Source organism: Panthera tigris, chromosome E2 (genome assembly GCF_018350195.1).
Source record: "Panthera tigris isolate Pti1 chromosome E2, P.tigris_Pti1_mat1.1, whole genome shotgun sequence".
Lineage (NCBI taxonomy): Eukaryota > Metazoa > Chordata > Mammalia > Carnivora > Felidae > Panthera > Panthera tigris.
Window position 1 is genome coordinate 7887707 of NC_056674.1, and position 13950 is coordinate 7901656.

At 55.9% G+C, this 13950-nt stretch overlaps 1 protein-coding gene across 3 annotated transcripts in view; it reads right to left on the reverse strand.

Moving 5' to 3' along the window:
- Positions 1–13950, reverse strand: part of POLD1 (DNA polymerase delta 1, catalytic subunit) — a 29240-nt gene that overhangs the window by 6364 nt on the left and 8926 nt on the right. For 2 of the 3 annotated variants that reach the window (XM_042970332.1, XM_042970331.1), the window contains exons 2-17: positions 11334–11536; positions 10858–10971; positions 8524–8676; positions 8314–8439; positions 8074–8242; positions 7885–7966; positions 7683–7812; positions 7005–7171; positions 6572–6676; positions 3202–3342; positions 2996–3106; positions 2377–2568; positions 2122–2210; positions 1930–2046; positions 1662–1775; positions 1192–1339 (exon numbers count right to left, since the gene is read on the reverse strand). In XM_042970332.1, coding sequence (XP_042826266.1) covers positions 1192–1339; positions 1662–1775; positions 1930–2046; positions 2122–2210; positions 2377–2568; positions 2996–3106; positions 3202–3342; positions 6572–6676; positions 7005–7171; positions 7683–7812; positions 7885–7966; positions 8074–8242; positions 8314–8439; positions 8524–8676; positions 10858–10971; positions 11334–11535 — 2160 coding nt within the window. In that variant the 5' untranslated portion in view covers position 11536. Of the gene's footprint in view, positions 1–1191; positions 1340–1661; positions 1776–1929; positions 2211–2376; positions 2569–2995; positions 3107–3201; positions 3343–6571; positions 6677–7004; positions 7172–7682; positions 7813–7884; positions 7967–8073; positions 8243–8313; positions 8440–8523; positions 8677–10857; positions 10972–11333; positions 11537–13950 lie in introns of all 3 variants that reach the window. The other variant, XM_042970330.1, reaches the window with a different exon arrangement.

Here is a 13950-nt window from a genome sequence, read left to right on the forward strand (position 1 = left end):
CTGTCTGCATGATTCCACTGGTGGAGACAAATTGGAAGTTCCATGCCTTTTCCCCTGGCTGATTTTAATCTCTATCCTTTAATTGTATTAAGTCATAATTGTGAGTAGGACAGCTTTTCTGAGTTCCTGGAGTCCTTCTAGCAGATCACTTGAGGTGAGGGTGGTCTTGGGGGCCCCTGAACTGAAGATGGGTGGGTGGGTGTGTGCATAGGCCTCTCCCACCAAAAAGCCCCGCCACTGGCAATTCTTCCAAGCCTTCCCTCCAGAGCCACATGAGGGACGATATAACGCCTAGATACAGAGGGAGCTTCCTGGGGCTGGAAGTAACCAAGCCTGGAATGTGCCGAGACCCAAACTCCAGGGGAAGGGGCTGGGCAGGAAGGCCCTTCTAAGGCTCTCTTAAGCCAGGAGCTGAGGCCCTGATCCCAGCTTGGCAGAACCTCGGACTCAGACCCTCTGTGGTCTGACCGTGGATGTTTTTCTGTCCGAGCAGCAGAGCTGTGTCCGGTGAACAGGCCGAGAACACAGCTGGGAGGTGAGGCGGTGGGCTTTTCTGCCCATGTTCCCTCTCAGAGCAGAGCACTGACCAAGCATCTTCACACCCGGGGCAGGAAGAGGTATCCGCGCACCTGCTCCTTCAGTGACGGAGCACACACGGCAAATCAAGCGTCAGGGGCTGGCTGTGCTATTGGGCACCACCCCAGCCCCCATGAGCAGACACGTAGCCCCATCCTCTCATTTGGAGGCAGGGGACCTGCTCTCCACTCCCCCACCCTCATGGGGACCAGGGGAGAGGTGGGTGGGGTCTTCAGGTGGACTGTGAGAGATTAAATGAATGAGCAATGAACAAAGCCTCTGCTCATCACCCCTACGCCCCTGCCACCGCGTCAACTGTCTGCAGAGCCCTCGGCACCAACTGCCTTCCCACATCTGCTGCTGTCACCATCTGCGTGACCACGAGGCTGTGCACCGCACGAGAGCAGGAACTCTCATCCGTTTTGCCACCTGCTGGACCCACACAGGACGTTCGGCGAGCGTTTGTTCAACAAATGAATGAACCAAACACTCACGCGTCCCCTCTCCCGAAAGCTGGCAAGTTGGGGCAGCCTGGGCTCTACCACACGGAGCCCTGGTTCTCCCAGGGAGGGGCTGTGTGCCCCCCACCTTCCACCGTGGGAACTGGGCACTCACCTGTGAGATCTCCAGGCACGGCAGCTTGCCCACCTGGGCACCAGTGAAGCCGTATACAGAGTTGGCGCTCACTTTGAGCGCCAGCTGCCGCCCATCCAACACCTGCCGACGCAGGGGGTCTGTCTCTTTGGCCAGCTCAGCCTTGGCCCTGGAGAGAGAGGAAGCACAGGCCACTGAGGCAGCGTCCCATATCTCAGGGAAAGATAAGAGGCCCTGGCCTGGGCACTGGTCAAGGTGCCTTTCTAGAAATGGGTGCCATGTACAGTTGTGCAGGCTGTGTACTACACAGAGGTGTCCAGCAGAGGGGGCAAAGGGGAGCCATCTGGAGGGGTGTCTTGTTCTAATTCATACACCGTGGCAGTTAATGTGTGGCGCGGCAACCCTGGGGTGACCCACGAGAGACAGACTGGTGAGGAGCCTCAGCAAGTTTGAGCTCTGAGAAGGGGTGGGTGGGGCGCTCAAGAACCCACCTCTTCCGGGCGCTGAGAAGGTTCTCCAGGATCTGGGGCAGGAGGCCCTTCCGCACTGACGTCTTCACAAACTCGTCCCCTGTGGGCGTCTTGATGAACTGATCCTCTGTCAGGCTGAGGCGGAGGACGCCGGGGGGTGATGCCCAGCCTCCCCACCTCCTCCCCTCGAGACCCCCTCAGGCTCTCCCCACCTCTCAAGTCTCTCCTCTACTCCCCTTCCCATCTGGGTCCCAGGCCTGGGGTCCCCAAGATGAAAAAGGTGCCATACCCCAGTTTTTGGGCGGCCCCGGGCCGCAGGAGTGTGGTGTAGCACAGGTTGTGGGCCATCATGATGGACGGGTACAGAGAGGAGAAGTCTAGTGTGGCGATGGGGACATCGTAGTACCTGGGGGGCAGGGGGGGAGGGGAGGAGTCAGGGCCAGAAGCCCCGAGCCACCCCCACCCAGACACGGGGTCATACCCTTTGAGGGGCTCGATGACTGTGGCTCCCGTGTAGTCCTCGACACCTTCTGTCTTTACCACGGGCATCAGCAGCCCCTCGCGCATGGCCTGGGAGGGGAGAAGGTGGAAAATGGAGGCAGGCCCAGGTGGGGCAGCACGTCAGGTGTCGTGGCCCAGAAGCCACAGCGAGTGACCGAGTGACCAAGTGACGGGAGGCTGGGAGCGGGGACTTGCCAGAGCACTGGGATGCCCACCCTCAGCTCCGCCCACTGACCTGCCGCAGCAGCTGGGACACGACCTTGACCTGCTGGCCGCGGGTGAGCAGATAGCCAAGGGGCACGCCGGTGACGCGCGCCATCTCCATGGCGTTCACCAGCACCATGAGCCGCTCCAGCAGCCGCAGGGGCAGGAAGGCGTCCTTGAGGCAGTACACGGCCAGGCGGCGGCGTGTCTGGTCGTTCCCGTTCTGGGGACAGGCATGGAGGGCATCAGGGGGTGGGGGGGCAGCCGTGAGGGCTCAGGGGTCAGGGAGAGGGCGAGGGTCTGGGTGCGGAGTGGGCAGAGCTGGGGGTCGGGGAGTTGCGGGGTCAGAGGAAAAGGGAGCAGTCTGATGGGCGAGTGTGGGCTAGAGGCCGGGGCAGGACAAGGGAATAAGGTCACAGTGCCAGAGGTTACATGAGGAGTCACATCTGCCGGGTGAGGTCACAGATCAGAGGCAAGAGGTTAAGGTGAGAGTCGGGAGAACAGCTGGGAGATCGCAGCCCAAGGTCAGGAAGGTGGGCTGCTGGGGTCAGAGAATTAGACGGAAGAGTAAGATCAGAGGCCGGGGGCAGGGAGCGGAGGTGTGAGGTCGGGGCAGGCGGGAGGGGGGTCAGAGGTCGCAGGAAAGGCACCTGCAGGTCGGTGATGATGCTGTGCTGGACGTCCTCTTTCTGCTCGCCCAGGAAGTGGAAGCTCACGGCGTTGAGCGTGTAGGAGCGGAGCTTATACTCTCGCAGTAACACCTGCAGGGGGGAGGGGGAGCGGGGGCGCAGGGTGGGCCCAGGGCCCGGGCAGCAGCCCCACGAGGGCGGGCACCCGCCCGGCCCCGCGCGCGTACCTGCAGCATGTCCATCTGCACGCGGCCCACCATGCTGACCACCTTGCTGTCCCGCCGGCCGGTCTGCTTGGACTGGAAGGACGAGTCCCGGATGGTGGAGCGGAGGCCAGACACGCGGCCCAGGAAGGGGAACGACTCCACCTGGGGACACAGCACCAGGGAGGGGCGGAGGCTGCAGTGGGCAACGGCCGGCCCGGATCTGGGACCTCTGGGGCCGTGCCAAAGGAGTGCAGACCCCACGAGCCACCACCACGAAACCCACGACGCCACCCTCTTCCTGCTGGGAGCTGGGGCTGGGCGGGCAGAAGCAGGGGGAGCTCTGATGCGGAAAGACGCTCTGGGGCTGGGTGGGCATGGACTGTAGGGAGACAGGAAGTCAGGACGGCTGCAGGGCTGAGGGGGGCAGGCATGGTGCCCAGTGGCTGGAGAGCTGCACCCAGATGGGCAGCAGAGGAGGAACAGATTTGGGGACGATGCTGAGCTGAGTGGGGGGAGGGGTCTGGGGGACAGCTAGGTGGGCGCACAGCAGGGGGCAGCACAGAGAGCTGGGTCTGAGGCCAGGACAGGAGGTGGCGTGGGAGGGACAGGGTAGAGAGGGGAGGCCTGAGCTGGAGAAGTAGCAGGGCAGGGGTGCAGAGGACAGGGGAGCAGTGTCTCCATGTATAAATGCCAGACTGAGAGGGATGGACTCCTTCCCAGAGCTCTTGGGGGCCATAAACACAATTTAAAAAAATTAGTTTTAATGTTTATTTACTTTTGAGAGAAACAGAGAGAGAGAGAGAGAGAGAGAGAGAGAGAGAGAGAGAGAGAGAGCACGAACAGGGGAGGGGCAGAGAGAGAGGAAGACACAGAATCCGAAGACCTGGTTCTGAGCTGTCAGCACAGAGCCCGACATGGGGCTTGAACCCACTAACCGAGATCATGAATTGAGCCAGAGTCGTAAGCTTAACTGACTGAGCCACCCAGGTGCCCCACAATTTTTTTAAATACATATATTTTTATTCACAAAAACAAACTCAAAATGGATAAAGGACCTGAATGTGAGACAGGAAACCATCAAAACCCCAGAGGAGAAAGCAGGGAAAAACTTCTCTGAACTCAGCCGCAGCAATCTCTTACTTGACACATCCCCAAAGGCAAGGGAATTAAAAGCAAAAATGAACTATTGGGACCTCATGAAGAGAAAAAGCTTCTGTACCGCAAAGGAATCAACAAAACTAAAAGGCAACCAACGGAATGGGAGAAGATATTTGCAAATGACATTATCAAACAAAGGGCTAGTATCCAAAGTCTATAAAGAGCTCACCAAACTCCACACCCGAAAAACAAAGAACCCAGTGAAGAAATGGGCAGAAAACATGAATAGACACTTCTCTAAAGAAGACATCCGGATGGCCAACAGGCACACGAAAAGATGTTCAACGTCGCTCCTTATCAGGGAAATACAAATCAAAACCACACTCAGATATCACCTCACACCAGTCAGAGTGGCCAAAATGAACAAATCAGGAGACTATAGATGCTGGAGAGGATGTGAAGAAACAGGAACCTTCTTGCACTGTTGGTGGGAATGCAAATTGGTGCAGCCGCTCTGGAAAACAGTGTGGAGGTTCCTCAGAAAATTAAAAATAGACCTACCCTATGACCCAGCAGTAGCACTGCTAGGAATTTACCCAAGGGATACAGGAGTACTGATGCATAGGGGCACCTGTGCCCCAATGTTTATTAGCAGCACTCTCAACAATAGCCAAATTGTGGAAAAGAGCCTAAATGTCCATCAACTGATGAATGGATAAAGAAAATGTGGTTTATATACACAATGGAATACTACATGGCAATGAGAAAGAATGAAATCTGGCCTTTTGTAGCAACATGGATGGAACTGGAGAGCGTGATGCTAAGTGAAGTAAGTCATACAGAGAAGGACAGATTCCATATGTTTTCACTCCTATGTGGATACCGAGAAACTTAACAGAAGACCATGAGGGAGGGGAAGAAAAAAAAATGGTTAGAGAGGGAGGGAACCAAAGCATAAGAGACTCCTAAAAACTGAGAACAAACTGAGGGTTGATGGGGGGGTGGGAGGAAGGGGTGGGTGGGTGATGGGTACTGAGGAGGGCACTTGTTGGGATGAGCACTGGGTGTTGTATGGAAACCAATTTGACAATAAATTTCATAATAAATAAATAAATAAATAAATTTTTAAGTTTAATTATTTTGAGAGAGAAAGAGGGAGAGAGAGAGAATCCCAAGCAGGCTCCACACTGTCAGCACAGAGCTGGATGTGGGGCTCAAAGTCATGACTTGAGCCGAAATCAAGAGTCGAACGCTTAACCGACTGAGCCATCCGGGCACCCCAACATGATTTTTAAAACACCATTTTATTGTACTTTTTTAAGTACGCTCCATGCCCAATATGGGGCTTGAACTCACGATCCTGAAAATCAAGTTGCACACTCTACCAACAGAGGCAGCCAGGCGCCCCAAACGTGATTTTAATTTTTCATCACGAAACTGGCCAAACATAAGGAAAAGGAGGAAACGATACAACATAACCACTGTTGTGAGTTGAATTGTTGTCAACATCAATCCAAGATGTTGAAGTCCTAACCTCCACACCTCAGAACGTAACCTCTTTGGAAATAGGGTCTCTACAAGTGATCAAGTTGAGATCATCAGGGTTGGCCCTGACCCAAGACCACAGTGTCCTTAGAAAAAGAGGAAATTTGGGCAGAGATATGCCCAAATTAGAAGACAAGCTGAAGAATCGGAGAGGCCGCCTTCGACACCCCAGGTATGTCTGAGACCACCAGAGGCTAGGAGAGGCCTCGGAAGGAACCAAGCCTGTGAGGCCTTGATCTTGGACTTCTGAGTTCCAGCCTGCAAGAAGACACAGGCCTGCGGTACTGTTCAGGTAGCCCTAGCAAATTAGCCCGCCCCGTACAGTGACTCCCAGGTTCAACAAGCATCAAGGTTTTGCCATACATTTCAAGGAATCCCCTTTTCCTTATTTTTTGGCTGACGTATTTTAAAGTCTAGAAGACAAGACACTATCCCCACGCACGCTTCCGTCTGCCCTTCCAACACACAGGCCTTTCCTTATTTAACCATAAACGCTCTCCTTGCCTCTGCAAAAGCCAAATAACCTTCTGGACTTCGAGCAGGGCAGGGATGGGGCCAGAGCTGGCTTTTCGGTGACGTCCCTGGAGCCACTGGGGGTGGTGGGCTGCAGGGACGCAGAGCAAGCCAGACCACCCAAGGGGGACAGAGCCACAAGGGAAAAGCAGCAAGGAGGAGCAGGGCGGCCACCCACCCCTTCGGCCCCCAGTGGCGCATCTAAAGGCAAGCTTCCCTAACCTTCCTGCCCTACCTTGAGGGTCTGGGCCCGGGAGATGAGGTATGGAAGGTCAAAGTTCTGGATGTTGTAGCCGGTGATCACATCGGGATCCATGATGCGAATGAAGGTCGACCACGCCTGTGGGGTGGGAGCACACAGGATCACCCTGGTTGTCATCCTGATCGTCCCCCTAGCATGGATCCTCCCCGCTCTTGGAACATTCCAGAAGTCCCCAAGAGCGAGCCTGGAGCCCTCTTGCCCGTTGCAGTAAGATCGGGCAGTTGCTTCTGAAAATAACACAGGACCCAGACGGGAAATGTTCACACACCCCCTCCCCCACCAAAGCAAAGGGATCTGAACCCGTGGACTTGGCGTCTCAGCATGCAGAGGACATGGCCTTGCACCCGGGATGTGGAGGCTGGGTGGGGGGTTCTGAGGACATAAAGGGACATGGAACGAGAGCCACCTGCAACAGCTCCTCCTCCCGCTCGTAGCTCTGCACTTTGGCGCCCAGGATAGGGGCGCAGGGCCGCAGGGTGAGCGCCAGGCGTAGGAAGGGCTCCGGCTCACCCCAGCGCAGGCCCAGTGAGCAGATCTGGATCACGGGGTCCCGCTCAGGCTCCGGGAAAATGCCTGCGCAGGGAGGAAGGAGGGGGATGCAGGGGACCGAACTTCTTCTTTTCCTCTGTGACACATCAGGGGAGCTGCACACCCAAATCACCCCAGCCTGTCGATTCCTAACCCCACTGCCTACGGCCCTCGCATGACCCACGCTGTTCGCCTCTGCCTTCTTCTTCTGGCCCTCTCCCTGCCCCTCACAGACTGGGTCGTGCCCCAGGGCCTTTGCACTTCCTATTCTCTGCGGGGGGGGGGGGGGAGGGGCAGAGGTTCTCCCCACCCGTACACCCCCGCTTGTCCCTCTTCACAAGGCCTGCCGCATCGCTCCTAAGGCCTTCCCGCCCACCTGTCGGAGATGCCCTGTCACTCTCCACCATCCTCCAAGCGAGAATCTTATGATAACTGTCCATTTTCATGTTCACTCCTTCCTCAGCGAGCTCAAGAAGTATGGGGGCTCGTGGGGCAAGACTGGCATGTCACGAGTCTACAGGGAGGGAGGGAGGAGCCCCGAGACCCGGAGACAGACCTTTGCGGCCAGCACACTCGATGTCAAAGCTGAGCACGCGCAGGGGCGCAATTCGCTGCCACTCCCCTTCTGGCGGGTGACTGACCACGTCAGACCACTGCACGTCCGCCTCCAGCTGACAATGCGTGGCCTGTAGGGGTGGGGCACGTCAGCGGCTGCAGGGGCCCGGCTCTGTGCCCCTGCCCCCCGGTGAGCCCCGCACCTTCCCCTCCAGCCTCAGGAGGTATTTCCCCGCTGGGAGTTCCAACCAGTTGCAGCCGACGATGTCCGTGTCCACCATGAACCTGGACAGGGGACGAAGAGCAGGAGGCAGAAGCTGACTAGAGGGGTGGGGGCGGGGGCGGAGGCGGAAGCGGGGGCGGAGGTTGGAGAGGTGAGGCAGGGGCCGTACCGGATCTCAAAGTCCACATTGGTCTCGTAGGGCGCGAAGCTGGGGGTGCCCAGGCCCGGCACACGGATGCCCTGCTCCAGGAGGCGGCGGGCGGGGGCCAGGAGGCGCGGCAGCGCCAGGGTGATGCGCAGAAACGGGGAGGGGCCGTGCCCATGGTACCCGAACATGCCTGCGAACAGACGAGGCTGGCACCGGCCCGGAGGGAACCCTGCCTGCTGGACCCGGGGGCGGGGCACTCACTCTCCCGGGAGCACAGCTCCACAGATAGCACGGCCGGCCCCGCGAGCTCCTTCCCTCCGCGCTGGTCCCTGCTGATGGCGGCATTCAGCTCCCGCTGCAGGTCGCCCAGGTGCTCGCGCCCAAAACCTGGGGGGGTGGGGAGAGCCGGTCAGAAGTGCAGGGGGACTCCGGAGGGCTGGGGCGGGGGTCTTGTGGGTCAGGGCCACTCACCAGGGGGCGCCGGGGTGTAGAAGTAGGGAGCAAAGCCGTGGATGTGGCAGCAGACGGACACGCCCTCATCAGTGACTCCGAAGGCACGGAGGACAGGGACAGGGACGGGGCCGGGGGGTGGCGGGGCTGCTCCAGGCAGGGGCTGCGCCAGGCCTGGGGGTGGAGGGTTCACAGGATGAGGCAGAGGCTACCCCTCCGTATTCCTCAAAGGTTTGCCTCCCCAGGCTTCTCCTTTGCTGGGAACACAGCCCCCTGGTTCCCGCAGCACGGGGTGCCTCTGCCCACACCGGCCTTCCACGCTGTCCACTCGGCTTCGAGCGCCTCCCCACTGGTCTCCTTTTCATCTTGGTCTACCTCCTACAGCTAGAAGGAGCCCCCTGCCCTCTTTTTGCAAAAAATATTTTCTTTTGAAAAGTAAAACTGAGGGGCGCCTGGGTGGCTCAGTCACTTGAGTGCCCAACTTCGGCTCACATCACGATCTCATGGTTGGTGAGTTTGAGCCCTGTGCAGGGCTTTGCGCTTCTTGGGATTCTCTTGCTCTCTCTTTCTGCCCCTCTCCCGCTCACGTGTGCGCGCACTCTCTCTCAAAAGTAAGTATTTAAAAACAAAAGTAAAATCGACGTTGTGTGTGCAGTTAGGAGCTTTAACACATCTTTTACACAGATTCATGTGACCACTATCAAAATCAGGGTACAAAACCGCTCCATCACTCCAAACAGCTCCTGCGAGATGCATTTTTGGAACCACACCCGCTGGCACTGATGGTCCACTCTCCGTCATTCTAATTTTGTCTTTCTTTCAACTCAAAAAAAAAAGCTTATTTATTTATCTTGTGAGAGAGAGCGCTTACAAGCATGAGCAGGGGAGGGGCAGGAGAAGGAGAGAGAAAATCCCAAACGGGCTCCACATCATCAGTGTAGATGTGGGGCTCGGTCCCTCAAACCGTGAGTCCATGGCCTTAGCCAAAATCAAGAGTCAGAAGCTTAACCAGCTGAGCCACCCAGGTGCCCTTAATTTTGTTTTTTTCAGTCTATCCGTATAAACGGAATCACAGTCTCCTGGCTCTCATTCCTTCAGGGGAAATATCTGGAATTGCCTGATCCTATGGAAAAAGCAGATTTAACTCTTGTATCTTAATAAAGCTGGGGGCGGGGGAAGAGTAGGTTGAACTCTAGGAAACTTCCAGACCGTTTCCCACAGGGGCAGCAACACACAGCGTTCCCACCAGCGGGGCACGAGCAAGCTTTCCGGTGGCTCTGCATCCTTATCGATGATCGCTCGTGTCGCTGGGCTTTCTTTTAGCTCTCCTAATAGGTTGTCAGGTCTCAGTGTGGCTGTCATTTACGTTTCCCTGACAGCCAGTGACACTGAGCTTATTCCTGCCTGCGTATCCTCCAGTGAATTGTCTACCCGGGTGTTTGGTCCACTTTTGGACTGGACTGTCTTCTCGCCGTCGAGATCTGAATGCTTCTTATATTTTCGCAGCGCGAGTTCTTGCTCAGATCCGGGGAACGCAATGTTTCCTCCCCGCCTGTAACTTGTCCCTTCCCTCTCTTACCGGGGAGCCTTCTAACCTGTGAGTTGGGGTTGGGTCTCTCCAAAGACTTTTCCAGCCTGCTCAGAACGGAGCCCCGAAGTCCTTGCCTCGGCGGGCAGGATCTCATGTGCCACCCCTCCCGCCTCCCCTCGCTCCTTGTTCCTACCACACAGATCTCGCTGTTCCTCAAACGTTCCAGACCTGCTGCCTGCTCAGGACCCTCTGCCCAGAACCCCTCTTTCCCAGACAGCCCCGTGGCTCCTTGTTGCCTCCTCAGAGAGGCTCTCCCAGACCTCCAAGATGCACAGTCTGGCACCCCTACCCTCCTTTATGTTCCGCCATAACCCTCACGGCCACCTGAGGCTCCATTTCCTTTTTTATTCTGCCTATCCTTCTAGAAGGTGAGCCTGTGAGAGCAGGGACCTGGTCTGACAGGAATAGGGCCTGGCTCAATACAGATGCTTGGCTGTTCCTGATGGACACTGGATGGACGGACGGATGTCGAACTGCACGCCTCCCTCCTCGGCAAGGAGCCGGCTCTTACCTTCAGGCCTCAGTTGGAGGACAGTCCCCACCTCCAGGAAGCCCCGCTGGACACCTGCACCACCACTTTCCCTCTTGCTGCCCCTTCCGGCACCCACAGCCCTGTCCCTCCCTCTCCTAGCCCTGGCCACCTGGATGGGGACTGTCCGTGTCCATCTCTTCTCTCAAAGCCAGAGGTGCTGACCCGGCCCAGCCTGCACCCCAGGAGCCCTGGGCCCCTCCGCCCACCCACCAGGCCTGACCACCAAGCTCACCCACGTAATGGTCGATCTCCAACTGCTGGAAGATGAGGGGCTCCGTCTGGGGATCCAGGGAGGGCGGGGAGGGGCGAAGCCAGCGGGCATCTATGGCCGTTGGGGAGAACTGCCCTGGGTGGGGGGAGGGAGGCAGGCTACATGGAATGGTGGTCCTCCCCCAGAAATAAGTAACGGGCCCGCCCAACCCAGCCCACGATCTCTCAGGTGGCGCCTGATGTGCAGAGAAAGTCAGGTGGAGGCGGGGCTCTGGGTCTGGCCGGAAACCCGGGAGAGGTCATGGGGTCAAAGGTGAAGGTCAGAATCGGAGCTGCAGACAACAAAGGCAGAATTCATGCTGGTGTGAGGCCAGAGGCCGGCACTTCACGGAGCTCAAAGTGGGCCAGAAGTCAGAGGTTACAGGTGAGCCTCGTGGCCGACACGGTTCACAGGCAAGAGGGGGAGGGGGGGCAGGGGGTTCCCGCCGTGGGTCTCACCGTCCGCGGCTCCCTCCAGGGCCGGCTGCAGCAACTCCTCCTCCTGTTCCTGCAGCCTGTGCTCTGCCTCCATCTCCTCCATCAGCGCCAGCTCCTCCTCGAACTGGGAGGGCTGAGACGGCTCATCCTCATCCCAGAGGCCCCCACGGGCCCGCTTGGGGGGCACCCCAGGGCCCGGGCCCGGCCGCCGCTTGCCATCCATCCTGTGGGGCAAGTCAAGGCTCGGAGAAGGTTCCTGTCTTCCTCCTGAACCCCCCGTGTACCAACCGTGACCGTGAGCCTTTTTTCCATTCTCCAGAGTGCCTCAAGAGTAACACGACCCTCTACCCGCAGGCTCACGGGTGGTGGCACATTCCACGTGTCAAATACTCTCAGTTACTACGATTACAGCCCACTCCCCACCTCGGTGTAACCCTCTCCTCACGTGCTCAAACGCTCCACATCCTTTCTGCTGTCTGCTTGCCCCTGGCCAACCCCTTGTCACCCGGTCTGCAGGGCCTCCACACACTCACACACCTGGTCCTTAGCACATCCCTTCCTTTCATAAACCTCTCTCTCTGATGTCCACACCCGCCTGTCACCCTGCCTGCCCGGGCCTTCACTCGACAAGCGGCCGGGAAGCACCTCTTCAGGCCAGTCACAAATCTGATCTGGTCCCTTCCCAGCTCAAAACACTTCAGAGGCTTCCCTCCCCCTTAAAAATAAAACAGAAACAGAGCCCTTTTAATTTTGAAATAAGTCCAAATTTCCACACCTGCACACCCTTCACCCAGATTCCCCAAGTGTCAACCTGACGCCACATTTGCTTCATTACCTCCTCCATACGTAACACGGTAATATGCACACATCATCACATGATTTACTTTTTCTGAGTCAGTTGAGTGAGCTGTGCGTCAGGTAGGTATGTTAGTTAGATATTATGCCCTTCGACCCCCGTGTACTTTACAATGTGTTGCTGAAGGACAAAGACATTCTCTCTCTTTCTTAGCAGGCTCCATGCCCCAAGTGGGGCTTGAACCCACAACCCTGGGATCAAAAGTCACACACCGTACTGACTGAACCAGCCAGGCGTCCCAAAGACATTCTCTATACCCAGCAAGGTGCAGTGATCAAATCCAGGACATTTAACAATCCAATCACAACATGAAGAGTCCATTTTCCAGTTTCTCTAACAATCCCCCCAAATGCCCTTTATAGTATTCCCCTTGTAATCTAGGATCTAATGTAGTAAACACAAACAAAAAACCAAATAGAGGCTGCAATTTACATGTTTATAGGTTTTTTTAAAATAAACTTGACGTTTTAAAAAAAATGTTTACTATTTATTGTTGAGAGCGCGCACGCACGTGAGAGAGATAGAGTGTGTGTGTGTGTGTGTGTGTGTGTGTGTGTGAGAGAGAGAGAGAGAGAGAGAGAGAGAGAGAGAGAGCGAGCAGGGAAGGGACAGAGAGAGAGGGAGACACAGAATCTAAAGCAGGCTCCAGGCTCCGAGCTGTCAGCACAGAGCCCAATGTGGGGCTGAAACTCACGGACCACGAGAACATGACCTGAGCCGAAGTCAGATGCTTAACCAACTGAGCCACCCAGGCGCCCCATTTATATGTTTTCTCAATTGCAACATATAAAAAATCATTTTGGAGCATATTTTGACAAGATATATTGATACAAAAGTACACATCCTCTAGTAGGTTCGACAGAAGATTGTATTCAAGTTAAGCCTCTTTAGGTTGGCAACTTCACTATGGTTCTGTAAGAGAATATTCTAAGAAAATGCACACTCAGGGTGCCTGGGTGGCTCAGTCAGTTAAGCATCCGACTCTTGGTTTCGGCTCAGGTCATAATCTCAAGGTTTCGTGATTTTGAGCCCCACATCAGGCTCTGTGCTGGCAGGTGGGAGTCTGGTTGGGATTCTCTCTCTCTCAAAATAAATAAATAAATAAAAACTTAAAATACGCACTCAACTATTAAGGGTAAATAACCATGATGTATGCAAGCTATTAAAAAAATTTGTTTTAGGTGGCATATGTGTGTAGAGAGGAGAAAAAGAAAGCTTATGTACATACAAATCATAAAACAAGTAAGGGAAAATGTTAAAACGTGGATCTGGGTAAAGGGTATATGCTCTTTGTATTATTCTTTGGATCTTCCCATCAGTTTAAGATTAAAAAAAAGAAAAATGTTTTTTAAAAGTTTATGTCTCCCAGCATCCAGGCCTAGACAGAGTATAGGAACCTAAGGCAGACCCCAGACCCAGTTGGGAGGGAGGGCAGGAAGGGCGCAGGTCAGCTGCCCTGAGTTCAAGTGAACACCTCTGGATCCCGTAACCCCACCCAAACCCCAGATCCAGTCTCCCCTTCGTCCTTTTGCAGCGGACCCCTTGCCTCTGAGCTGCTGCAGGCAACCCAGCCGGAGACTACATTTCCCAGCATGCACTGCTAGGGATGGTCACTTTACTGAGTTATCTCATGGAAGGAATGACTGGGACAGCCTTAAAAGGAAGCTTGCTTCTAGCCTCCTCTCCCTTCTCTATGGCTAGAGCATGGATACGGTGGGGGTGAGCCAACCTTGACCACGGGGTCAAGGACAACACCCCAGGGAACGCAGAGCTACAAGATGG